Below are 24,971 nucleotides of genomic sequence, written 5' to 3' on the forward strand. Positions count from 1 at the left end.
TCATATTTGGCATGCAATCCATAAGTGGCTCTCATAATAGATACATAAGGCAATTTAATTTTCTTTCTAGGGAAGTTTTCCATGCCTTTCCTTAACGGAAATTGAAATCTAATGTTTCCTTCTTTCATATCAATAATTGCACCAATCATTCCAAGGAAAGGTCTACCAAGAATAATAGGACATGTAGGATTGCAATCTATATCAAGAAAAATGAAATCTACGGGAACATAATTCCTATTAGCAACAATAAGAACATCATTAATTCTTCCCATAGGTTTCTTAACAGTGGAATCTGCAAGATGCAAATTTAAAGAACAATCATCAAATTCACGGAAACCTAACACATCACATAAAGTTTTTGGAATTGTACAAACACTAGCACCCAAATAACACAAAGCATAGCACTCATAATCTTTAATTTTAATATTAATAGTAGGTTCCCACTCATCATAAAGTTTTCTAGGAATAGAAACTTCCAATTCAAGCTTTTCTTCAAAAGATTGCATCATAGCATCAACGATATGTTTAGTAAAAGCTTTGTTTTGATTATAAGCATGAGGAAAATTCAACATGGATTGCAACAAGTAAATACAATCTATTAAAGAATAATTATCATAATTAAAGTCCTTCAAATCCAAAAGAATGGGTTCATTGCTACCTAAAGTTTTGACCTCCGCAATCCCACTTTCATCAAATTTTGTATCAAGATCAAAAAACTTCGAATCATTGGGACGCCTTCTAACAAAAGTTGACTCATCTCTAGTCCCATCTTTATCAAGATTTACATTGGAAAACAAAGATTCAATAGGAGTCACATCAATCACTTTAAGATCTTCATCATTATTTTCAGCCCCTGTTTTGGCGGCCGTTTTGTTTACTGAAGTAGCTTGTTTGTCAGAATTTTGACCTGCTAAATTTTCAAGGTGCGCAAACTGAGATCTCAAGCCATAAAATTCTTTAGACATATCATCAAGCTCTTTATTCATGTATCCCATAAAGTTTTTCTGCTCCTTGAGCTCATTTCTAAAGAAATTGTTATGCTCAAATTGCAAAGACATGAAACTTCTAACGTTATTCTCAATTTAGTCTAACCTCCTAAGGTGAGGGTCAACATTTTTAGGAGGAGTAATGATGACAAGGCAGGCAATCCAACACACGAGTACACAAAAAGCAAGCAAAGAAGACGAACGGAAGAAGGGCGAGGAAAAGGTGAATCTTTTCAAAAATCATTTTAGAAGTGGGGGAGAGGAAAACGAGAGGCGAATGGCGAATAATGTAATGCGAGGGATGAGAGTTTATGATGGGTACTTAGTATGTTTTGGCTTGGCATAGATCTCCCCGGCAACGGCAGCAGGAATTCTTCCTGCTACCTCTTGAGCTTGCGTTGGTTTTTCCCTTGAATAGGAAAGGGTGATGCAGCAAAGTAGAGTAAGTATTTGTTCGGGAACACAGTAATTTCAAAAAAATTCCTACGCACATGCAAGATCATGGTGATGCATAGCAACGAGAGGGGAGAGTATCGTCTATGTACCCTTGTAGACCATAAGCGGAAGCGTTATGACAATGCGGTTGATGTAGTCGTACGTCTTCACGATCGACCGATCTAGCACCGAAGGTAGATCACCTCCGCGATCTGCACACGTTCGGCTCGGTGACGTCCCGTGAACTCATGATCCAGTAGAGTTTCGAGGGAGAGCTTCATCAGAACGACGACGTGATGACGGTGATGATGTTGCTACCGGAACAGGGCTTCGCCTAAGCACCGCTATGATATTACCGAGGTGGATTATGGTGGAGGGGGGCACCGCACACGGCTAAAGATCAATGATCAACTTGTGTGTCTATTGTAATGACCTATATTTTTTTCACATAGTAATTCCACCCTTAACTAGATAATTAAGTAGAATCCATTAAGCAAATACATATCAGATTTCTTCAACAAGCATCATAACCACTCAAGTATATATATTTATATTCATACACCTCAGACAGTATAGCTGTAAAAGTGTATTACAAATCTGTTGGGGATATAGCTACCAGGTATGACCCGCCCAGGAGGGGCCGGGTCAGCCCCAATGGCGTGTCACAAAGGAAGCCCAGTAACATTCAAGGCAATAGTTTATTAAGGCTTATAGAAGGCCTAAGCCCAGAGGCGGCTTAAGGTCCAATATTATAAACCGCCGTATATAAGGAAAGTCTTGTAAGGAAAGGCATATAAAAGAATCCACCGAGCCGGACACGCTTTATGAGTCGGCCGGGACTCCGTAGGCCGCCAGGCGTCAACCAGTGTATATAAGGGGACAACCTGATGGCGGCTTAGGGCAAGAAACAAGAGATCGATAACCAAGCTGTCGGATTAGCCTCTTGGTGATCGAAACCCCAGCAATTCCAACACCACTAGATGTAGGCTTTTACCTTCATCGTAAGGGGCCGAACTAGTATAAAACCTCTCATGTCCTTTGTCCCGATTAACCCCTTTAAGCTTCCTAGTTGCGATGGCCCTACGACTAAGTGCTTTTGCTAGGACATCTGCCGTGACAATTCCATGACAGTTGGCGCCCACCGTGGGGCCAGCGCATGGTGGATTTGAGTTCTTGAAGGGCAACTTCGAAGGGCTAAAGGGATACGTTGTGGGCCGGATGACCAAGAGTCGTCGCAGCAAGCTCTACATCGACGACGAAGGCTGGGGCCCCGAGGCCGGCTCAATTGAGTAAGGGTACTGGGTCCTCTTCGGCGGGATTCATGTCTTCATCGGCCAGATCGGCGAATCGGGCCCTGAGCCGGACGTCTGCACCAACATCATCGAGATGGCTCAACGCGCGAGACCCGCCCGGGCCCGGCCCGCTGTAAAGTGTGCCTTTGTGGGTTGCATCCATGGAGGTGAATACTTGGAAGGATCAGTGGATGGCGGTGAGACGACCATCTGTTCTGACGCTACGTCATCAAAAGGCGAGACGAATTCTTTGTACCAACTGCAAGATGGCATGCTCAGGGGCTGTTCCGATGGCAGCAGTATTCCGGACCCCTTCGAGCCGCCGAATCGAGCTGGAGTCTTCATGGCGGGCACTCAACCTGGTCAGAACTCCACGGCTGCAGCAGCAACAACCACCGGGTCGGCAGCGGCCGGGTCAGGAGACCCCGCGCGCCCCCGGCTTAGATGCTAATGGACCTCACGGATAAGCTGACGGCTCTGTTGACTGCCGCGGTAGAGCCGGCGGATAAAGCTCAGCATGACGCGGAGGTGGCACAGATACATGAAGAGATGGCACAGGCCAAGGAAAATTTAGCAGCAGAAGAGGTTAGGATGGCCGCGAAGGGGGCGGCTTTGGACGCTCGTTCTCAGCAGCTTCAAGCGGAGACTTTCCGGCTCTCGGTGGATCTGAACGCGTTAAATGAGGTCATGAGGAGAAGGCATCAGAAAACTCAGTCACGTCTACCTCTGACACTCGATCCTAGGAACCTTTTCCATACACCCGGGGCTGGTCCAAGTAACCCGCCGGAGGCAAATCAGATCACGACACCCGGAGCACCGGTTCAGTCGCGGGCCATGGAACCACCTCGCATGTATACCGCCCCGCCTCATTATGCGCCAACACCATCGGGTCACTTCTCCAATCCTTTGGAAAACCTCATTGCTGCGTCGGGTCGTTTGGCGGCTCTCCCGATGGAAGGTGACTCTCTGAAAGCAATCGAAACACGTAGGGTGAGAGAACTTCTTCAGACGGCTCTGGCACAGCAGGATGCGTACTCTTACAGTCAAGACAGAATCCATTCAACCCCTCGCCCGAGCCGGAGCCCAATCTACAGTAGGCATATGGACTCCGCTGATATGTCAAGCAACGCTCAATGCCGCAACCAACCGCGCAGGCATGAGCCGGTACAGGCCGGAGCCCTTAACTTAGCGGATCAAGAGAGGATTCGACAAGAGGCTGAGCAGGTGGTTCAACTGGCAGCTGAACAGGCGGCTCATCAAACTTTTCTGGCTTATCTAGCAACCTCTGTTGAGGCTGGAGTAGCCACAAGAACAGGAGGTGTCCCTTGCTTGGTGCCGGCTATACATAATGAGTGCTTGCCAAAAGACTTCAAGGGGCCTCGTAAGGTGCCTAATTACATGTCCGACTTGCAGCCCGGGGCCTGGATTGAGAGTTATGAGATGGCGATGGAGCTGTTGGAGGTCAGCAATGCAGCAATGGCTAAGTATTTCACTATGATGTTGGATGGAACGGCTCGCACTTGGTTGAAAGGATTACCCCCCAATTCCATCGGCTCATGGGCGGAATTAAAAGCCTGGTTCATTCAGAACTTCAAGGACACATGCAAACAACCTATGTCAATCGTGGACCTGACTAATTGTAAGCAAGAGGAAGGTGAGTCCACACCCCATTGGGTGCGCCGGGTCAAGGAGATAATACATTCATCTGATAAGATGGATGCCGGTTCGGCAGTCTTAATGTTGGAGAAAAATTGCCGTTTTGAACCTCTGAAGCAGAAGCTGGGGCGGCTCAAGCGTGACTGCAATGACATGGGCCAGCTGATGGCGGCTCTGGTCAAGTATGCTGATTCTGATAGTACCAAGGACCTCGTGTCTGATGAAGAAAAAACAGGGAAGGGAAAGAAGAACGGCAACGGCAAGGGTCACCAGCATAACCCGGCAAATCAAGGAGATAATAAACGTAAGACTGATGAATTTGTGGCTAACACCAATGCACAGGGCAACAATCAACGGCGCAAGGGTAGGAAACCCCCTCGGTCAAGCGGGTCACGTCCCACCCTCGAGCAACTATTGAATGAACCTTGTCCAAGACACGACACCCGGGAGAAACCAACCACCCATCTGTGGAAGGACTGTACAATCATGAAGGCATTCAAAAATTCAAACACGTCTGATGGAAGTCACGGGCCTGGCGGCGGTTCAGGCGGAGGCGACTTTCATGGCCCGGGCGCCAGTTCAGGTGGAGGCGGTTTTCACGATCAGGGCCATACGGGTAACCAGGGAGGTTATAATCCACAACCCGACCAAGGTAATCAGCAGCAACAGTCCGGATATCAGAGCAACCCAAAATAGTTGAATAGTGGGCAATACCATGTATTTACCACTAGTTTATGCAAGAGGGACCAGAAGCTTCATAAGAGGGCTGTCAATGCCGTTGAGCCGGCGATTCCACATTATTTAAGGTGGTCAGAGCAGCCCATTGTGTGGAGCAGAGAAGATCATCCTCCCCGAGTTGATAATCTGGGTCACTTAGCCTTGGTAGTGGCACCTCAGGTTGGTGGATATAAATTCACTAAAGTGCTCATGGATGGAGGTAGTAGCATCAACATCCTCTACTATGAGACGTTCCGTCGGATGGGGTTGACTGATAAGAGTCTTAAGCAATCCAACACTATTTTTCACGGTGTTGTACCGGGCAAGTCGGCATACCCAGTTGGTAAGATTGAACTGGAAGTAGCCTTTGGGGATGAATATGATTCCAGAGCGGAGAAGTAAACTTTTGAGGTGGTTAAGATCAAAAGCCCATATCATGCTCTGTTTGGACGGCCGGCTTACGCCAAGTTCATGGCTCGGCCGTGTTATGTATATCTGCCGCTCAAGATGCCGGGTTATAAGGGCACCATTACAGTACATGGAAGCCGGAAAATAGCCCTGGAGTGTGAAGAAGGAGATGCTGCATATGCTGAGTCTGTTTGTGCAACAGAGGAGTTAAAGTTTTATAAAGATAATGTTGACCTGGCAGACATGACGTCTTTAAAGAAGCCAACAATGGAGCATGAACAGGTGTTGAAATTCAAGTCAGCTGATGACACCAAGACGGTTGATTTTGTGCCCGGCGACTCATCCAAGCAGTTCATCATCAGTGCAAACTTGGATCCAAAATAGGAAAGCGCGCTCATCGAGTTCATCTGTGAGAACCGGGACATCTTTGCATGGAAACCTTCTGACATGCCGGGTGTCCCGAGAGAACTCGCTGAGCACACTCTCAATATTGATCCGAAGTTTAAGTCGGTTAGGCAGTTTCTCCAACGGTTTAACGAGGAAAGGCGCAAGGCCATCGGAGAAGAGGTGGCCCGGCTCTTGGCGGCCAGGTTCATTGTGGAAGTTTTTCACCCAGAGTGGTTGGCTAACCTGGTGCTTGTACTCAAGAAGAACAGCACCTGGCGTATGTGTGTGGATTACACCGATTTAAACAAAGCTTGTCCAGATGACCCTTTTGCTCTCCCTCGTATTGATCAGATCATTGATGCTACGGCGGGTTGTGAGTGTTTGAGTTTTCTGGATGCTTATTCAGGTTATCATCAGATCAAGATGGCAGTTAAGGACCAGGAGAAGACAGCTTTCATCACTCCATTTGGAGCCTTCTGCTATGTGTCTATGCCTTTTGGGCTTAAGAGTGCCTAGGCAACTTATCAACAGTGTGTGCAGAATTGCCTTCACAGTCAGATTGGGCGTAATGTTCATGCTCATGTGGATGATATAGTGGTGAAGTCCAGAAAAGAGGAAACCTTGGTAACAGATCTGAAGGAGACCTTTGATAACCTCCGGGTCTACAAGATGATGCTTAACCCGACCAAGTGTGTTTTTAGTGTCCAACCGAGGTATTGAAGCTAACCCAGAGAAAATTAAGGCAATCGCATCCCTGGCCAAACCAACATGCATCAACGACGTTCAACGGCTGGCGGGTCGTGTTGCTGCTCTGAGCCGGTTCATAAGCCGGTTAGGGGAGAAGGCGATGCCTTTGTATCAGATGATGAAAAAGATGGATGACTTTGTTTGGAGTGAAGCTGCAAATTCTGCCTTTGAGGATCTGAAGAAACAGCTTGCCGAGCCACCGGTTCTTGCTGCTCTGGTTGAGAAAGGGGCGCTATTGTTATATGTAGCCGCTAACTCACAAGCTGTTAGTGTGGCGATTGTGGTGGAACGCAAGGAGGCTGGCAAGGAACATCCGGTCCAACGGCCGGTTTACTACGTCAGTGAGGTGTTGATTGAATCTAAACAAAGATATCCACATTGGCAGAAGCTCGTGTATGGGGTGTTCATGGCAAGCCGGAAGCTCAAACATTACTTTCAGGGTTACCCAATCACTGTGGTTAGCTCTGCTCCTTTGGGAGACATAATTCAAAATAGAGAAGCTACTGGACGAGTCGCCAAGTGAGCCATTGAACTTGGGTCTCATGGGTTGAAGTATGTACCACGTAAATCTCAAGTGCTGGTTGACTTTATTAATGACTGGGCAGAGATGCAGATGCCAGAGGAGAAACCAGACAACACATATTGGACGATTCACTTTGATGGGTCCAGACAGTTGGAGGGCTCGGGGGCTGGAGTTGTGTTAACTTCCCCTCAAGGTGACAAATTTTGTTATGTGTTGCGATTGATGTTTCCTTGTACTAACTACACAGCAGAATATGAAGCCTTGCTCCAAGGTCTTCGAATGGCAAAAGAAATGAGTCTAAGCCGGGTCCGGTGCCTTGGCGATTCAGATTTGGTGGCTCAACAGGTGTCGGGCAAGTGGGATTCCAAGGACCCTCTCATGGCGGCTTATCACCGAGAAGTCGATGCTGTTGTAGGGCATTTTAAAGGTTATTAGGTGGAACACATTGATCGTAGGAAGAACGAAGCGGCCGATGCTTTAAGCCACTTGGGATCTCAGCGTAAGCCGGTGCCACCTAACACCTTTTTGGATGTTTTGCATAACCCGTCTATTAAGTTACCTACAGAGGAAGATTTAGCCGTTCCTGACCCGGAGGCACAGTTGGTGGCGGCTCTTCATGTCATCCCAGACCGGACAATACCGTTCTTGGCTTACATGACCTAGGGCAAGTTGCCAGAGGATGAGACCCTGGCCCGACAGATAACCCGGTGGTCCAAATCAATGACGATTTCTGACAGAGAGTTATACCATCGCAGCATCACTAGAGCATTTCAGCGGTGTGTTTCTCCTGAAGAAGGCCAAGAAATACTTCATGAGATCCATGAAGGGGATTGTGGTCATCACGCCGGGTCAAAGTCTCTTGTGGCCAAAGCCTTTAGTCATGGTTTTTACTGGTTGACGGCTCACGCTGATGCAGAGGATCTGGTCAGTAGGTGTGATGGATGTCAAAAATTTGCACGACGAGCGCATGTGCCGGCTCAAGAGTTGTGGATGATTCCAATCACTTGGCTGTTTGCGGTATGGGGGCTTGACATGGTTGGGCCTTTCAAAAAGTCTAAGGATAAAAAGACACATCTTTTAGTGACAGTTGACAAATTCACAAAGTGGGTTGAGGCAGAGCCAGTGAGTAAGTGTGATGCAGCCACAGCGGTTCACTTCATGAAAAAGGTGATCTTTCGCTTTGGCTTTCCACACATCATTATCACTGATAATGGCACTAATTTATCCCAAGGGGCTATGGAGGAGTTTTGTCAATGTGAGCATATCCGGCTTGATGTTTCTTCTATAGCTCACCCTCAATCTAATGGGCAAGCTGAGAGAGCAAATCAGGAAATCTTAAAAGGTCTCAAACCCCAGCTCATGGTTCCCTTACAACCGACGCCGGGTTATTGGGTAGAGGAGTTACCCTCGGTACTGTGGAGTATCAACACCACTCCTAACAGGCCCACGGGTTATACACCCTTCTTCATGGTTTATGGAGCGGAAGCGGTGTTGCCTAGTGACATCCGTCATGACTCGCCTCGTGTGGCGGCTTATGTTGAAGCTAATAATGAACAAGCCAGATAGGATGCACTTGACTTGTTAGATGAGGAGAGAGACTTGGCAGCGGCTCGATCAACAATTTATCAACAGGACCTGCGCCGTTATCACAGCCGTCGGGTTAAGTCCATGACTTTTCAAGAAGGTGACCTGGTGCTTCGGCTCATCCAGGATCTGTCAGATGCACACAAGCTATCCCCGCCTTGGGAAGGACCCTTTGTGGTTAGCAAAAACTTAAACAACGAGTCATATTACCTCATTGACGTTCGAGAGCACAAAGACTCACGTAAGTCGGAGGAAGAGACCCGCCGGCCGTGGAACATTGCTCAACTTCGGCCATACTACACCTGAGCCACCGGCTCTCATCATGTACATACTTTGACATTGTATATACTATGATAAGTAATAAAGCAGTACCTTTGTCCTTTTCCCTTTCAAAGATTATATATCTTTACTCTTTTTTACTATTAAAATGACTATTAAGAAGCTGATCATATCTGAATCAAGTCTAACCTTTTTGGTCCGACTTATGATCGTATTCGAATCTAGCTGTAAACCTCATGATCACTTGGGGGCTTCTTGTTCAAACATAGGTCGTATTCTAACCAAAGAGAACATAGCTGTTGTAACCCTCTTGATCGGCTCAAAGCCAAACTCACTAGGGGGCTTCTTGATCATATCCGAATCATAGCTTAACCCCTTTCGGGTCCGACTTGGATCGTATTCGAATCAGGGTCGTTAAAAACCTCTCAAGGTAATTTGGGGGCTTCCTGTTCAAACATAGGTCGTATTCAAACCAAAGAGAACATAGCTGTCGGTACCCTCTTGATCGGCGCAACGCCAAAGCCACTGGGGGCTATATGATCGTATTCGAATCTTAGCTTAACCCCTTTGGTCCGGTTTACTGATCGTATTCGAATCAGAAACCCCCAACTTTCAGTTACAAAGTTAATTTATGTTGCAAACTACTATTTTGCCTTCCTGGTCTTTTATTGTCTCAATTTTAAATGATCAGCACGGTCTTTTCACCGGCTTGACTATTTGACAATAAGCCGCCCAGGCATGATGATCATCAGGCATGAAGAAGCATTGACTTCTCAAAAATGGATTGGATCATCAACCTCATTACCCGGGTCATATAAACCGGTGGTCCAGAGGTAACAAATACAGGTACAATTGTTATTTATGAACATTTGTTTCTGTGTTAATCGAAGGTTGTTTCAACCTTGTTTATTTTCGCATCTGTTTCTGTTTTTTCTACTATGATAAACCATTGGTTATATACCGGGTGTTCTGACCCGTTCGGTGCTAAACCGCCAAGCCAGTTTTTTCCTTTTCTACAGGAACAGAGCCGAAATATTACAGAGATAACCATAAATGTGACGCATATATTGACATCAAGAAGCAAAGAGCCACACATGGCATCTTATGCACGATGGCATAGGTAAATATGCGGTTGTTTCAAGCTAAATCTATTACAGGGCTCTAAAGAGCCCACGAATATGGTTCTCACTCTTCCCTTGCCGGTTCACCTCCTTCTACTGATTGGAAGCTGGGTTTTGACCAGTCAAAACCGTTCACGACAATGAATTCTACTTCTTCATCAATCAGGCCAGCCGGATCAACTTCCGGAGCAAATATATGTTGACGAACCGGCGGGATTAGATCTGTCACCTTGTAAGAGGGAGTTGCCATCTTCTTATTCTCCAAATCAAAACCCGGCTGATATTTTTCAATATTGGTTTCATCTCCAAGAATGGTAGCCTTAGGTCGAACTCCTCTCACACAAGCAACAAAGTCATCCTGCTCAAATGGAGACCCGTCTTCCTTCACGGTAGGGTACCCCCTGTCTACATCCGCCGGATCTAGATCTGACACCCTGGCTTTGGAGCGGCTCAGGGCAGTCAAGGCTCCAGCTCTGGCACATGATCGTTTGACTTCTTGGAACCTGGCGGGTAAGACTGACAACTTTTTCAAGACATCACTGAGCCGGTTGGGTCCTTGATTGGCAGGAGAGATAGCAGCAAGTGCTCGTTGCGCGCCAATGTACAACTGCTCCACGGTATAGACCGCCTTCAGTTTAGTCACATTATCTTGGCTCAGATTCCTGCTTCGCGGGCCTGCACATATTTTGTAAACAAGGGGTCAGCTGGCGGTTTATATTCCGGGTCAAAAGAAGGTATAAAAGATCAGTACAAATGGCTTACCAAAGATGGCGGAAACCATTTGAGACACCCGGTTCTTTAAACTGGTCAGCTCCGTGGTAACCTCCTCAAGAGCCGCTTCAGCTTTTTCGGCACGTGTCAGCAGCGTCTTTTCTTCATCCCAGGTTTTCTTTTTGGTAGTCAAGCTGGTTTTCAGTTTTTCTGTCTTAGCAAGACTTAATTGAAGTTTAGAATCAGCAGACTTGATTTCTGCCTCTTGATCCGCCAGCCGGGTCTTGGCGTCAGTTAATTGGGAACCCAATTCAGATAAGGCATTCTATAAAACATACACAGGTGTGTCAAGGTTTAAACTAAAAGTTCAAGATTCAAGTCTCAAGTACTTTGCACTGCAAAACCACTTGACACTTGGGGGCTAATGTATGCCAAAACAATTTCTTATGACTCTGATATATTTCAAGTCCCAAGTACCTTACAAAGTAACAATACTTGGCACTTGGGGGCTAATGCATGATATTCAGAAAGCCTCTCAAGATTAAACCGGATTACAATATTTGTTGGGTTCAGCACAAGACAGTTATGAAATTAAGTACCGGCTCATTTATGATCAAGTGAACCGGCCCTTGGGGACTACAGGTGAAGTTTATACTACTTTATTGGACTTCTGAAAAATCTAAAGGTAAAGCTTTAGCCTATATCATAAGTCTACAGATCATTCAGGTTTTATCATAATCTAAAGACTTGGGGGCTGGCAGAATATAAGTAAGCCGGAAGAGCATACCTCGTACTTCAGCTGCAATTGCTTGACCATCCCGATTTCCGAGTCACGACTGGAGTGCACATGACTGAGATAGCCGGGCAGCACATCATTGACATTGAGATGGGTGTAATGGGAGACATAAACCGCACCTTCTGCTTCTCTAAGGCTTCTTGTTTAGTAGTGTGTGGAGCTAATATGGTGGGGTTCCCTGGCTCAACAAACCGGCTACCAGTAACCAAGACGTCAGTGTCAGAGGTTGTCGGTGGATTAGCTGAACTGGATGGTTCAGTTATAGCCGGGTAGAGAGTGGTCTCATCAGCTGATGGTTCAGGAGGGTCCGATTGAGCCGTCATAGCCGGATCTTCTGGCGCTTCAGTTTGAGGGGGAGAAGTTGGCATAGACGGTTCAGGTGCAAGAACTAATGGGTCTTCCACCGGTTTAACCACTTCGGCCTTCTTGGATTTGGCTTGGCCACTAAGAAAGATTTTATAAGACAATTAGTGCAACGGTGCAATTTTTAAAGACATAGAGGAAAGATGATTTTTTTCCTTACCCAGGGGCAGTCTTGAAGGCCGGAAATTGCATTTGAGATGAGTCGCCAGAAGAGCGAGAAACCTCCTTCAAAGGGCAGATAACGTCAGTAACACAAGATAATAGATTCATTAATGAAAGCCGAAGAGGAATATAAAAGAGACCTCATTTTGGCGTTTTTGAGGAGTTTGTTGTACAACAGAAGGCGGCTCATCATCATTCCGGGCTTGACGACGGCTCTCGTGTTGCTATTTTTTCAAAAGAAAATGAGGGTCCAAATAAGCCAAAGGGTGCGAAAACCTTACTTTCCGGGTTACCCGTCGTAGTTTCTGTCTCAGCAAATGGTCTGAGTCGGAGGAAATAATTACCTCTTCTTCTCCGACCTGACTGGCCCCCGTGTCATCCTGGCAATAATCAATGTCAATAAGGTTATTAGAAAACTGGCCAAGGGAGTCAAGGGCTACCTCCGACTCAGAAGTATCATCGTCAAGCTTTAACAGGTCCTCAGCGGTGCTCTTCTTCTTCTTCTTAGACCTCCGGGTCTTCTTCTTGGCGGTCATGGCGGCAGCTCTAGCCTTCTTGGCGGCTTCGTGGTCATATTTGGCTTTCCAGAAATCAGATTTGGCCTGTAAACAAATAAACAAGATAAAAGGTCATGCATGTATTTAAAACGGTTGAGAAAAATACAAAGAGAAAGAGGTCAGAGGTTCTTTACCTCTGGCGCCGGGTTAAGTTTGCATAAGGGGTTTAACCCGACTTTACTGCAGTCTTCATATTTGCCGTTCACCAGAAGGGTCAACATTGAAACAATATCTTCTTCAGTTAATTGAACGGAGCTGTGATGAAGAGAGTCATTTGGGCCTCCACCATATTCATTCGTCAATTTGGATAGGCGGCTTAGAGGGATGACCCGCCATGAGACCCAGCAACAAGTCAAGTCAACTCCGGTTAAGCCGTTCCCCAATAAGGTGTTAATCCTTTTAATTGATGGAATAAGCTTCTTGCGTTCGGCGGCAGTGAGTTTGTCAGGGAGCGCAAACTTGGAGTCGAGACGCTCTGCGCGATAACCCGGCAGTGGCTTCTCATTTGCTGGTGAAGTGTCTTGACAATAGAACCAAGTCTGATTCCAGTCTTTGGGATGACTCGGCAAGACTATTAGGGGGAAGATGGCGCCCTATCGACGCTGAATTGAGATGCCTCCAAGTTCCAAGCTAGGTCCATTGGTACACTCGTTCTGGCGGTTCAGATAAAAATACTCTCTGAAGAGTTCCACAGTCGGTTCTTCTTGAAGGTACACCTCACAGAGAACTTGGAAATTGCAGATATTGGATATGGAATTGGGCCCGAGATCTTGAGGGTGGAGTTTGAAAAAATGGAGGACATCTCTGAAGAACTTTGAGCCGGGTGGTGAAAAGCCACGGTTCATGTGGTCGGAAAAGACAATGACTTCACCATCTTTTTGGATTGGGCCGTTCCTCATCCGGGTCAGGTGCACGGTAAGACATAACATTCTTCCCTGGCGAAAATCCTATGGAGAAGAAATCCTTCAAATTATCCTCAGTTACTGTTGAAGGAACCCAGTTGCAGATAGTCGGTGCTTTTGACGGCATGATGTTCAAAAGACGAACTGAAAAGAAAGTGACATGCCAGTTCAATTCAATGATAATGGTGAAGTTAAGTGATGATGGTACAAAGGAGTAATGGCGGCTTAAGTAAGGGCTAATGTCATATAAGGAAAAGTAAGCCGGCGCAATAAGCCGCCATGACTACAGATATTTGAGAAAACAGATTCGGTTAAGTGTTGAGACAAACAAGTTTCCTAATTGCTTGATATTATTCTTGATCAAATGGCTATTCAAAATGGAAAATATTCTAGACCTAAAAGTCTAGCGCAGATGAGTTCGTGAGTCCTAATGAGGCCTTTATACCGGGAAAAGGGATCTACTAGTATCAAGAGTAGGCACAAAACAACTACCGCACAAGTATATATCTCTTTTTGGATCAAGAAGAGGTTGCAGTTGAAGAAATACGAAGAGACTGTGATGAACTACAAAGAACACTCAGAAACCTAGAAAGCCCTAATGCAGATCTGAGGAGTAAGAAGGGAAATGCTTACAGCCACAAATCTTCCGTGGAGAGTCGCCGCCGTTCTCTGGACCGATTCCAGTTGATGCAGCGGCCAAAGTCAACCGAGGTGAGGCGCTCTCTGACGGCGGCGGAGCTCGAGCAGCAGTGGGGGTTGCGAGAGGTAGAAGACAAAGAAGAGAGAAGAATGAGAAAGACCAGGGCGTGCCTATTTATAAGGGGATAAAAGAACAGGCAGGCGCGAAAATCGAGGAAGACCCGAATAATGATTATCCAACTAAACGGACGCCTCGATTCTCGGAAGGCATTAAAGGATAAAGATCTGTTGAGAGATGACGTCATAATAGTTTTTCGTGTTTTCAAGAAATGACGTCATGGCGGGTTACAAAAATTTCTGCGAAGAGAGGAAGATGGATTTCGTCTAAGTATTGAAGACTGACAAAGAACAAACTTCAAAGTCAACCTGGGGCCTAATGTTGGGATATAGCTACCAGGTATGACCCGCCCAGGAGGGGCTGGGTCAGCCCCAATGGCGGTCACAAAGGAAGCCCAGTAACATTCAAGGCAATAGTTTATTAAGGCTTATAGAAGGCCTAAGCCCAGAGGCGTCTTAAGGCCCAATATTGTAAACCGCCGTATATAAGGAAAGACTTGTAAGGAAAGGCATATAAAAGAAGTCACCGAGCCGGACACGCTTTATGAGCCGGCCGGGACTCCGTAGGCCGCCTGGCGTCAACCCGTGTATATAAGGGGACGACCCAGTGGCGACTTAGGGCAAGAAACAAGAGATCAATAACCAAGCCGGCGGATTAGCCTCTTGGTGATCGAAACCCCAGCAATTCCAACACAACTAGATGTAGGCTTTCACATTCATCGTAAGGGGCCGAACTAGTATAAAACCTCTTGTGTCCTTTGTCCCGATTAACCCCTTTAAGCTTCCTAGTTGCGATGGCCCTATGACTAAGTCCATTTGCTAGGACATCTTCCATGACAATTACACGACAAAATCTTTGAAAAAAATATAGGGAGACCATGCTATGCTAAGCTATACAGTTGGACCAACACAAAAATATCTCTGGGTCAACCAGAACAGCAAGACACATGGACCACCACCCTCACGTGCACCATATTAATAGTCAATTGGTCAACATTATAGTCTATGTATGGGCTTAAACCTTCAGCCAATTATAAGCTAGCACCTGTGAGAACAATGGAGAAGGGGATGGGCAGCCATACCAGCCAAGGGAGGTGGATATCAAATATTAGATGGCAAGGAGAGCAGAGTAAGCAACTGCCAAGTTTCACTCATCTCAGCTTTACCCAAAATAGTCAGACCAAGCTCTCTTCTTCCCAGCAGCACTAGCATTCCCCTGTCCAAAACCAACAAAGATCCAAGAACAATAAGTGAAGATGGTGACATGAGAAATCATCAGTAGACTGAAGGGGACAGGCTAGAGCAAGAAGCTAGCCTACTGGACTGGGGTCTGGAGCGTAGGAGCAGCAAGAGTAGGGCCAACAGAGAGAGCAGAAGAAGAAAGGTGAGTTCTTCCTCTTCTACCAGTTCTTAGTACTCACATACACAAAGAGGCCTAACCCAGATGCACACACAATATTGCTCAATGGATTTTCACATATTCACATAAAATATAGGCAATCACAGTAGCATCACATCTCAGTTTAGGAAAATAGAAGTATGAGGAAGAAAGGGGATACAACCTCAAATAGCTCAAATAAAATGGATCAGGTTATTGTACAGTATCAGCACACCATAATCTTGAACAGGGAGTGATGAACTTGTTCAACACACACATGTGAGCCAATTTAATTTACTAAATCTGAGAACTTGAACATACAAAAAAAATTAGGGAGGGGAACAAGGCATCACTAACCTGCACATATGTTCGATCTACTCCATGGCCACGCACTGGAGCTCTGACCTGCACCATCCAGCATCACGGCGGCGCCCAACGCTGACCACTTCAATCTGGAGCAGGGAAATCACATCCCCAATAGGGTTTGACCTGCAAGCCAAAAAGAACACACACACAGAGGGGGATTAGAGAGTTGAGGCTGAAATTCATGGGGATAATATGGGGATTCACATCAGGGGAGAGAGAGTGTGGAGGATCTAGCAGTGGCATCTTTCCCGTCGCTGGCGGTGGCGCCGATCTGGGCAAGGAGCAGAGGAGCATCAGTCTGTGCTATTACTTGTGTTCTTCCTGGACTGATAGTACTAGTGGGTGCTCTGTTCGGTTGAGAACTACTAGTACAGAACTAGTACAGGGAAGAGAGAGATAGGTTTAGTTTAGAGAAAGGGAGAGGGCACGTGGAGGATAAATTAGCCTAGTAACATACCCAGGTGCACACCTAGTACACGTACTAATGCAAGCTTAGTAAAAAGACATTAGAAATAAAGAGTAATATTTGACTGTAGGATGACCACACTGCACCGACATATATTTTTATTTCCCTATCATTCACTCGACTTAGTCTCGAAATATATATTTGCCGAACTGCAGGAAATGAGTACAATCAGGAGAAGGAGGCGCTACAGAAGCAAGCTGAGTCCGGGTCTGAGCACGAGAACTCAGGCAAGCTCTCCTTGATCATCCCGAGTAGAACTATTTTTTTGAAAGAAAAAAAACTATTCTCTTCTATCTTATCATCAACTTGCATAAAATGTTTTGGTAATAAATTGTGCGGAGTGGCTGCTGACAAAGAGTTGGGTTAGCTAATGGAGCAGCTAATCCATTGATTTATTTATTTTTATAATTATTTGGTGGGTAGAGGGTGCCCTGGATGGACATACTGGAAGGTGGGGCCCTCTACATATGGCTAGCATATTAAGATTAAATAACTTTCACTCGTTTTATGCGTCGTACTACAACTGTATCAACCATGGTCTCGTCTAAGTCGAGTTGAGCCAAATACCATCAAGTTATTATACTCTCCACATGGGTAAGTAGTCGTAGGATGGGCGATGAGTTCCCACGCTAATGCTGGATGGGTGCATTAACAAGCGCTATATAATAAGCCTTGGTGGAGTGCGGGTTCCGAAAACCGACACAACGGCTAGTGACCACTAGCCGGGTGGAGATATAATATACATAATGGGAAAAGCTTTATGTTCGGAACCATGTCTCGCATCTAAGGAAATGCATATGGCAATTATGGTTTCGAGCTCTATGGGTAAAGTGATACAAACTATGAAGAGTTAAAGAAAAACATGAATTCATGCCAGTCTCTTGGATTGGGGACTACGGGGACCTATTGGTGGTCTATCTCGCAATACGAGTGTTTTATAGCTTTTATAAATTGAAATAAACTTTCTGCAACAAATGTACCTTACTATTGTGTATCTCGCAACATAAGTGCTTGTTCTATAGTATATAACTTGTGTGCATTAGGAGGCTCATAGTACCTTACTATTGTGTGCTTTAGTGAGTTATCAGAGTGGTATCATTCTGGTTACTAAGAGGCATTTGCCACCATGATTGTACTTCAGTTTTGGTTACTACAAATTGAAGGACAACACGCTATTTATTGGTATCACTTGCACTTGTGCTTGCTGATTTGAATCAATAATCATGCAAAGAAGTAACCAACTAACTAGAAGAAGAAGAAAAAAATGCAGGATGAATAACAATGGTTTGACTGAGCAAGACCTTGTCTTTCGTTTGGGATCAAGCGACCATGATCAGCATGGGGGTACTCCAGCTTCAGAAGATCAAAGTGTTCTACCTGGACCGGCACAACTTCCAAGCAACCCAGAAGTTGGCAATGCTGGAACTTCTGGACTTATGGGTGGAGAAGGCAATCTGGGAGATGTCCCTAAGTTCATGGAGAATTCTCGAAGGGTGTCCCAAGAGAACCAGAACCGTTTCCTCGAAGCAATACTGACAAGACTAGTTCCTGGAGGAGCAAACCTACCTGGTGCAGGAGTTAGCTTGGGAGAATTTCTGAAAACTCAGCCACCCACATTCTCCAAGGCAGTGGATCCACTAGAGGCAGATGACCGGTTGTTAGAAGTAGAACACAATCTGGAAACCGTGGGGTGCTTAGATGAAGAGAAGGTGAGATATGCATCGCACTAGCTAACCGGACCAACAGCAGCTTGGTGGAGAAATTTCAGCCTTAACCGAGCAAATAATCAGCCTATCACTTGGGAGGAGTTCAAGGAGAATTTTCGTGAGACCCATATCCCAAAGGGAAAGATGGATATCAAAAAGAGGGAGTTTCGCAATCTAACTCAGGGTAGTAAGAGGATAAATGACTAACTAAACCAGTTTAATGATTTGGCAAGGTATGCTCCGGATGATGTGAATAAAGAAGCCAAGAAGGTGGAAAAGTTTATGGAGGGGCTGCATCCATTCCTAAAAAAGCACCTCTCGATTCATGGGATCACCCAGTTTTAAGACCTTGTCAAGAGGGCCTTCATACTTGAGAATGAGCATGCCAACCTAAGTGAAGAAAGAAGGAAGAAAGCAAGGGTAGACCGACGCCCCATGATGCATCACCCACGTCCTATGATGCCTGGACCAGTGCGTCCTCATATGACACCACCATGGCCTAGATTTCCTACTCAGCCAACCTTTGTTCCTAAATGTGGGAAGTGTGGAAAAGGGCATGCTACTCGAGATTGTATGACGGACACAGGACTTTGCTTCAATTGTGGGAGACCAGGACACCACAAGCTCAATTGCACCCTCCTTCCGCAAATCCTACAAGGCCACCTATGCATCAGACTCAAGTGCATCGTCCACCAGCTGGGCGAGGACAAGGCGGACCTATGAACTATGCAGCAAGAGGAGCTGGGCATGGAGGACATGTAGGAGGACAACCAAGGCTGAATTATGTGGCTGCAGAGCAACTAGGAGAAGCTACAGATGTTGTCATCGGTAAACTACTCATTCCTCCTTCAGTTGGTACAGTTCTTTTTGATACCGGTGCCACACACTCATTTATTTCCCAAGATTTCGTGAATAAGAATGGATTAACATGCACACCGTTGGAAAAGGCTTTAGGAGTTAACTCACTTGGAGGGAAGATTATAGTAGAGGCAATGCATAGAAATCAACAAATAATAATCCACAACACCAAATTTTCAGCAAACCTGCATGTTATAGAGATGTCAGGGTTAGAAATAATCCTTGGGATGGATTGGTTAGCTGCTAATGGAGTAAAAGTAGATTGTGAACTTAAAAGTGTATCCATAAGGAAGTCTGATGGCTCTAGGCTGATATATTTTGGAAGTAGAACCAGACCAAACAATCCCTTAGTAATGGCATCAAGTGGACAAAAGAAAGAAATAAAGGATATACCTGTAGTTTGTGAGTTTCCTAATGTATTGCCGGATGAACTGCCGGGGTATGCCGCCTGATAGGGAGTTAGAGTTCAGCATAGTTTTAATGCCTGGGGCATCACCTATCTCCAAAAGACCCTACAAAATGTCACAGCCAGAGTTAGTGGAGATAAAGAAACAATTGGATGAGCAGAAGGAAAAATGATTCATTAGGGAAAGCATCTCACCATGGGGAGCACCGGTATTATTTGCAGAGAAAAAGGATGGAGGGTTGAGGCTATGCACAGATTTTCGAGACCTTAACAAGGTAACTGTAAAGAATAAGTATCCATTACCTAGAATAAATGATTTATTTGATCAACTCAAGGGTGCATGTGTCTTCTCGAAAATTGACTTGAGATCTGGATATCACCAAATGAAAGTGAAGGAAGAGGACATTGAGAAGACGACATTTGTATCTCGGTATGGACACCATGAGTACACTGCGGTTCCATTCGGTCTAACTAATTCGCCAGCTATGTTCATGAACTTGATGAACAAAATTTTCATGCAATATCTAGACAAGTTTGTAGTGGTCTTTATTGATGACATATTAATATATTCAAGAAGCAAGGAAGAGCATGCAGAACAATTGAGGATAGCACTTGAAATCTAAAGAGAGAATCAGTTGTATGCAAAACTTAGTAAGTGTGAGTTTTGGCTGGACCAAGTAGCTTTCTTGGGGCACATGATTTCAGGAAGAGGAGTTGAGGTTGACCCATCCAAGATTGAAATAATTGTGTCTTGGGCTCGTTCGACCAATCCAAGTGAGATAAGGAGTTTCTTGGGCTTTGTTGGGTACTACCGCAGATTTATAAAAGGGTTTTCGTAGATTACAACATCAATCACCAAATTGCTTAGGAAAGAAACTAAATTTATTTGGACTGAAGGGTGTGAGAGAAGTTTTGAGGAACTAAAGAAAAGGTTAACTACCGCACCAGTGTTGGAATTACGTGAAAGTGGACAAGATTATGTGGTGTATTGTGATGCTTCAAAATCTGGACTAGGATGTGTTCTGATGCAAAATTATAGAGTGATAGCCTATGCTTCTAGGCAATTAAAGACACATGAAGTAAATTACCCTACCCATGACTTGGAGTTGGGAGCTGTTGTGTGTGCACTGAAAACATGGAGGCACTACTTATATGGTTCTAAATGCACATTGTACAGTGACCACAAGAGCCTCAAATATATATTTACACAAAAGGAGTTAAACATGAGGCAGAGGAGGTGGCTGGAACTAATCGAAGATTATGATATGACAATTAACTACCATCCTGGTAAGGCAAATGTAGTGGCAGATGCACTTAGTAGAAATAAGCAATGCAACCACATATCAATTGAAGGGTATGGAAAAGAGCTACGGCAGGATCTTGCAAAGATGGGAATAGAGCTGAGAGGAGCCACATCTAATGCTAATATAGCAGCCATGACATTTCACCCCACATTGCTAGATCAGATTAAGGAAAAGCAAGGAATGGATGCATTCATCAAGGAGGAAATGAGAAGAATTCAAGTGGGACAACCTTCACAATTCAGGTTGGACCAGGAAGGAGTTCTTTGGAACCATAGTAGGATCTGTGTGCCAGATGACCTATAGATCAAGGAAATTATTTTGCATGAAGCTCATGACACTTTGTACACTATCCATCCTGGTAGCACAAAGATGTATAAGGATGTGAAGGGAAATTTTTGGTGGCCTGGTAAGAAGAGGGAAATTGCAGAATATGTCAGCAAATGCGACACTTGTCAGAGGGTAAAAGCGGAACATCAAAGGCCTGTTGGGTTACTAAAGCCATTAGAGACACCAGATTGGAAATGGGAAGATCTTTCTATAGATTTTATTACTGGTTTGCCTATGACACCAAAGAAGAAGGATGCCATATGGGTTGTGGCCGACCGACTCACTAAGTCAGCACTCTTCATTGCTACAAACCAGAAATATTCCTTTGATAAGTTGACTGAACTGTACTTAGAGAGGATAGTTGCCCTCCATGGTGTACCAAAGACCATAACATCTGACCGAGGTTCCGTGTTTACATCAAGCTTTTGGAAGAGCCTACAGAAGTCTCTTGGAACTGAGCTACACTTTAGCACAGCTTATCATCCCCAAACCGATGGCCAGACAGAGCGGGTAAATCAGATCCTTGAGGATATGTTGAGGGCATGTGTAATGAACTTTGGAGAATCATGGGATAAGCATCTACACCTAGCATAATTTTCTTACAATAATAGTTATCAATCCAGCATACAAATGGCTCCATATGAGGCATTGTATGGGAGGAAATGCAGATCACCTACATGCTGGTATGAAGTTGGAGAGAGACCATTACTTGGTCCTAGCATAGTGAGAGAGAATGATGAGAAGATCCAACTAATCAAAGAACGACTCCAGATTGCACAAAATAGGCAGAAGAGCTATGCTGACCGGAATAGGAGGGTTATGCAATTGGCAGTAGGAGACTTGGTTTATCTAAAAGTATCACCTATGAGAGGGGTTCGACGCTTTGGAATCAAAGGAAAGTTGAGTCCTAGATATGTTGGGCCATTTAAAATTTTGGAGGAGAAGGGAACATCTGCTTATAAGTTGGAGTTACCAGAACGTTTATCAAGAATTCACAATGTCTTCCACATATCTCAACTTAAGAAATGCAACAAGCCACCACCACAAGTATCAGACTTGGAGATTGAATTACAACCAGAACTGACGTATGAAGAACGACCATTGAAGATCTTATAAGTTGAAGACCGCAAGCTCAGGACAAGGACCATTCGGTTCTGCAAAGTGCAATGGAAGAACCACTCAGTTCGTGAGGCGACGTGGGAGAAGGAGGAAGACCTACGAGTAACCTACCCCAACCTTTTTATGTAAGTTTTCGATTTCGAGGACGGAATCTTTTTCTAAGGAGGGTAGGATGTAACGACCCGTATTTTTTTTCACATAGTAATTCCACCCTTAACTAGATAATTAAGTAGAATCCATTAAGCAAATACATATCAGATTTCTTCAACAAGCATCATAACCACTCAAGCATATATATTTATATTCATACACCTCAGACAGTATAGCTGCAAAAGTGTATTACAAATCTTTGGAAAAAATATAGGGAGACCATGCTATGCTAAGCTATACAGTTGGACCAACACAAAAATATCTCTGGGTCAACCAGAACAGCAAGACACATGGACCACCACCCTCACGTGCACCATATTAATAGTCAATTGGTCAACAGTATAGTCTATGTATTGGCTTCAACCTTCAGCCAATTATAAGCTAGCACCTGTGAGAACAATAGAGAAGGGGATGGGCAGCCATACCAGCCAAGGGAGGTGGATATCAGATATTAGATGGCAAGGAGAGCAGAGTAAGCAACTGCCAAGTTTCATTCGTCTCAGCTCTACCCAAAATAGCCAGACCAAGCTCTCTTCTTCCCAGCAGCACTAGCATTCCCCTGTCCAAAACCAACAAAGATCCAAGAACAATAAGGGAAGATGGTGACATGAGAAATCATCAGTAGACTGAAGGGGACAAGCTAGAGCAAGAAGCTAGCCTACTGGATTGGGGTCTAGAGCGTAGGAGCAGCAAGAGTAGGGCCAACAGAGAGAGCAGAAGAAGAAAGGTGAGTTCTTCCTCTTCTGCCAGTTCTTAGTACTCACATACACAAAGAGGCCTAACCCAGATGCACGCACAATATTCCTCAATGGATTTTCACATATGCACATAAAAGATAGGCAATCACAGTAGCATCACATCCCAGTTTAGGAAAATAGAAGTATGAGGAAGAAAGGGGATACAACCTCAAATAGCTCAAATAAAATGGATCAGGTTATTGTACAGTATCAGCACACCATAATCTTGAACAGGGAGTGATGAACTTGTTCAACACACACATGTGAGCCAATTTAATTTACTAAATCTGAGAACTTGAACATACAAAAAAATTTAGGGAGGGGAACAAGGCATCACTACCATGCACATATGTTCGATCTACTCCATGGCCACGTACTGGAGCTCTGACCTGCACCATCCAGCATCACGGCGGCGCCCAACGCCGACCACTTCAATCTGGAGCAGGGAAATCACATCCCCAATAGGGTTTGACCTGCAAGCCAAAAAGAACAGACACACAGAGGGGGATTAGAGAGTTGAGGCTGAAATTCATGGGGATAATATGGCGATTCACATCAGGGGAGAGAGAGTGTGGCGGATCTAGCAGCGACATCTTTCCCGTTGCTGGCGGCGGCGCCGATCTGGGCAAGGAGCAGCGGAGCATCAGTTTGTGCTATCACTTGTGTTCTTCCTGGACTGATAGTACTAGTGGGTGCTTTGTTCGGTTGAGAACTACTAGTGCAGAACTAGTACAGGGAAGAGAGAGATAGGTTTAATTTAGAGAAAGGGAGAGGGCACGTGGAGGATAAATTAGCTTAGTAACATACCCAGGTGCACACCTAGTACACGTACTAATGCAAGCTTAGTAAAAAGACATTAGAAAAAAGAGAGTAATATTTATTGTAGGATGACCACACTACACCGACGTATATTTTTATTTCCCTAGTATTCACTCGACTTAGTCTCGAAATATATATTTGCCGAACTGCAGGAAACGAGTACAGTAAGGAGAAGGTGGCGCTACAGAAGCAAACCGAGTCCGGGTCTGAGTACGAGAACTCAGGAAAGCTCTCCTTGATCATGCCGAGTAGAACTATTTTTTTTGAAAGAAAAAAAACTATTCTCTTCTATCTTATCATCAACTTGCATAAAATGTTTTGGTAATAAATTATGTGGAGTGACTGTTGACAAAGAGTTGGGTTAGCTAATGGAGCAGCTAATCCATTGATTTATTTATTTTTATAATTATTTGGTTGGTAGAGGGTGCCCTAGATGGACATACTGGAAGGTGGGGCCCTCTACATATGGCTAGCATATTAAGATTAAATAACTTTCACTTGTTTTATGCGTCGTACTACAACTGTATCAACCATGGTCTCGTCTAAGACGAGTTGAGCCAAATACCATCAAGTTATTATACACTCCACATGGGTAAGTAGTAGTAGGATGGGCGATGAGTTCCCACGCTAATGCTGGATGGGTGCATTAGCAAGCGCTATATATTAAGCGTTGGTGGAGTGCGGGTTCCGAAACCCGACACAACGGCTAGTGACCACTAGCCGGGTGGAGATATAATATACATAATGGGACAAAGCTTTATGTTCTGAACCATGTCTCGCATCTAAGGTAATGCAGATGGCAATTATGGTTTCGAGCTCTATGGGTAAAGTGATACAAACTCCGCAGAGTTAAAGAAAAACATGAATTCATGCCAGTCTCTTGTATTGGGGACTACGGGGACCTATTGGTGGTCTATCTCGCAATACGAGTGTTTGCTAGCTTTTATAAATTG

The 24,971-nt window shown here is 44.9% G+C and overlaps 1 protein-coding gene and 1 long non-coding RNA gene across 24 annotated transcripts in view; one reads left to right on the top strand and one right to left on the bottom strand.

Annotated features, from left to right (window-relative positions):
- LOC125508051 (uncharacterized) overlaps positions 1 to 24,971 on the bottom strand; it is a 49,181-nt gene that overhangs the window by 3,451 nt on the left and 20,759 nt on the right. Inside the window, exons 1-14 of one of the 23 annotated variants that reach the window (XM_087525627.1) lie at positions 23,540 to 23,959; positions 22,888 to 23,021; positions 19,758 to 19,841; positions 19,550 to 19,668; positions 19,265 to 19,341; positions 16,331 to 16,397; positions 16,118 to 16,249; positions 12,859 to 15,598; positions 12,608 to 12,769; positions 12,512 to 12,547; positions 12,308 to 12,391; positions 12,166 to 12,230; positions 11,634 to 12,086; positions 10,898 to 11,171 (exon numbers count right to left, since the gene is read on the bottom strand). In XM_087525627.1, coding sequence (XP_087381753.1) covers positions 11,642 to 12,086; positions 12,166 to 12,230; positions 12,308 to 12,391; positions 12,512 to 12,547; positions 12,608 to 12,769; positions 12,859 to 12,945 — 879 coding nt within the window. In that variant the 5' untranslated portion in view covers positions 12,946 to 15,598; positions 16,118 to 16,249; positions 16,331 to 16,397; ... (3 more) ...; positions 22,888 to 23,021; positions 23,540 to 23,959 and the 3' untranslated portion in view covers positions 10,898 to 11,171; positions 11,634 to 11,641. Of the gene's footprint in view, positions 1 to 10,058; positions 10,811 to 10,897; positions 11,172 to 11,633; positions 12,087 to 12,165; positions 12,231 to 12,307; positions 12,392 to 12,511; positions 12,548 to 12,607; positions 12,770 to 12,858; positions 15,599 to 16,117; positions 16,503 to 19,264; positions 19,342 to 19,549; positions 19,669 to 19,757; positions 19,932 to 22,166; positions 22,348 to 22,887; positions 23,022 to 23,539; positions 23,966 to 24,971 lie in introns of those variants that run through there. The other 22 variants (XM_048672617.2, XM_087525630.1, XM_087525625.1 and 19 more) reach the window with 22 other exon arrangements.
- Positions 23,029 to 24,242, top strand: LOC147970499 (uncharacterized). Its single transcript, XR_015604059.1, has 2 exons — positions 23,029 to 23,189; positions 24,171 to 24,242. It is a non-coding gene; the product is annotated as an uncharacterized LOC147970499 (long non-coding RNA).

This window comes from Triticum urartu, chromosome 5A (genome assembly GCF_056163025.1).
Source record: "Triticum urartu cultivar PI428250 chromosome 5A, HENAU_Tu73, whole genome shotgun sequence".
Classification (NCBI taxonomy): domain Eukaryota; kingdom Viridiplantae; phylum Streptophyta; class Magnoliopsida; order Poales; family Poaceae; genus Triticum; species Triticum urartu.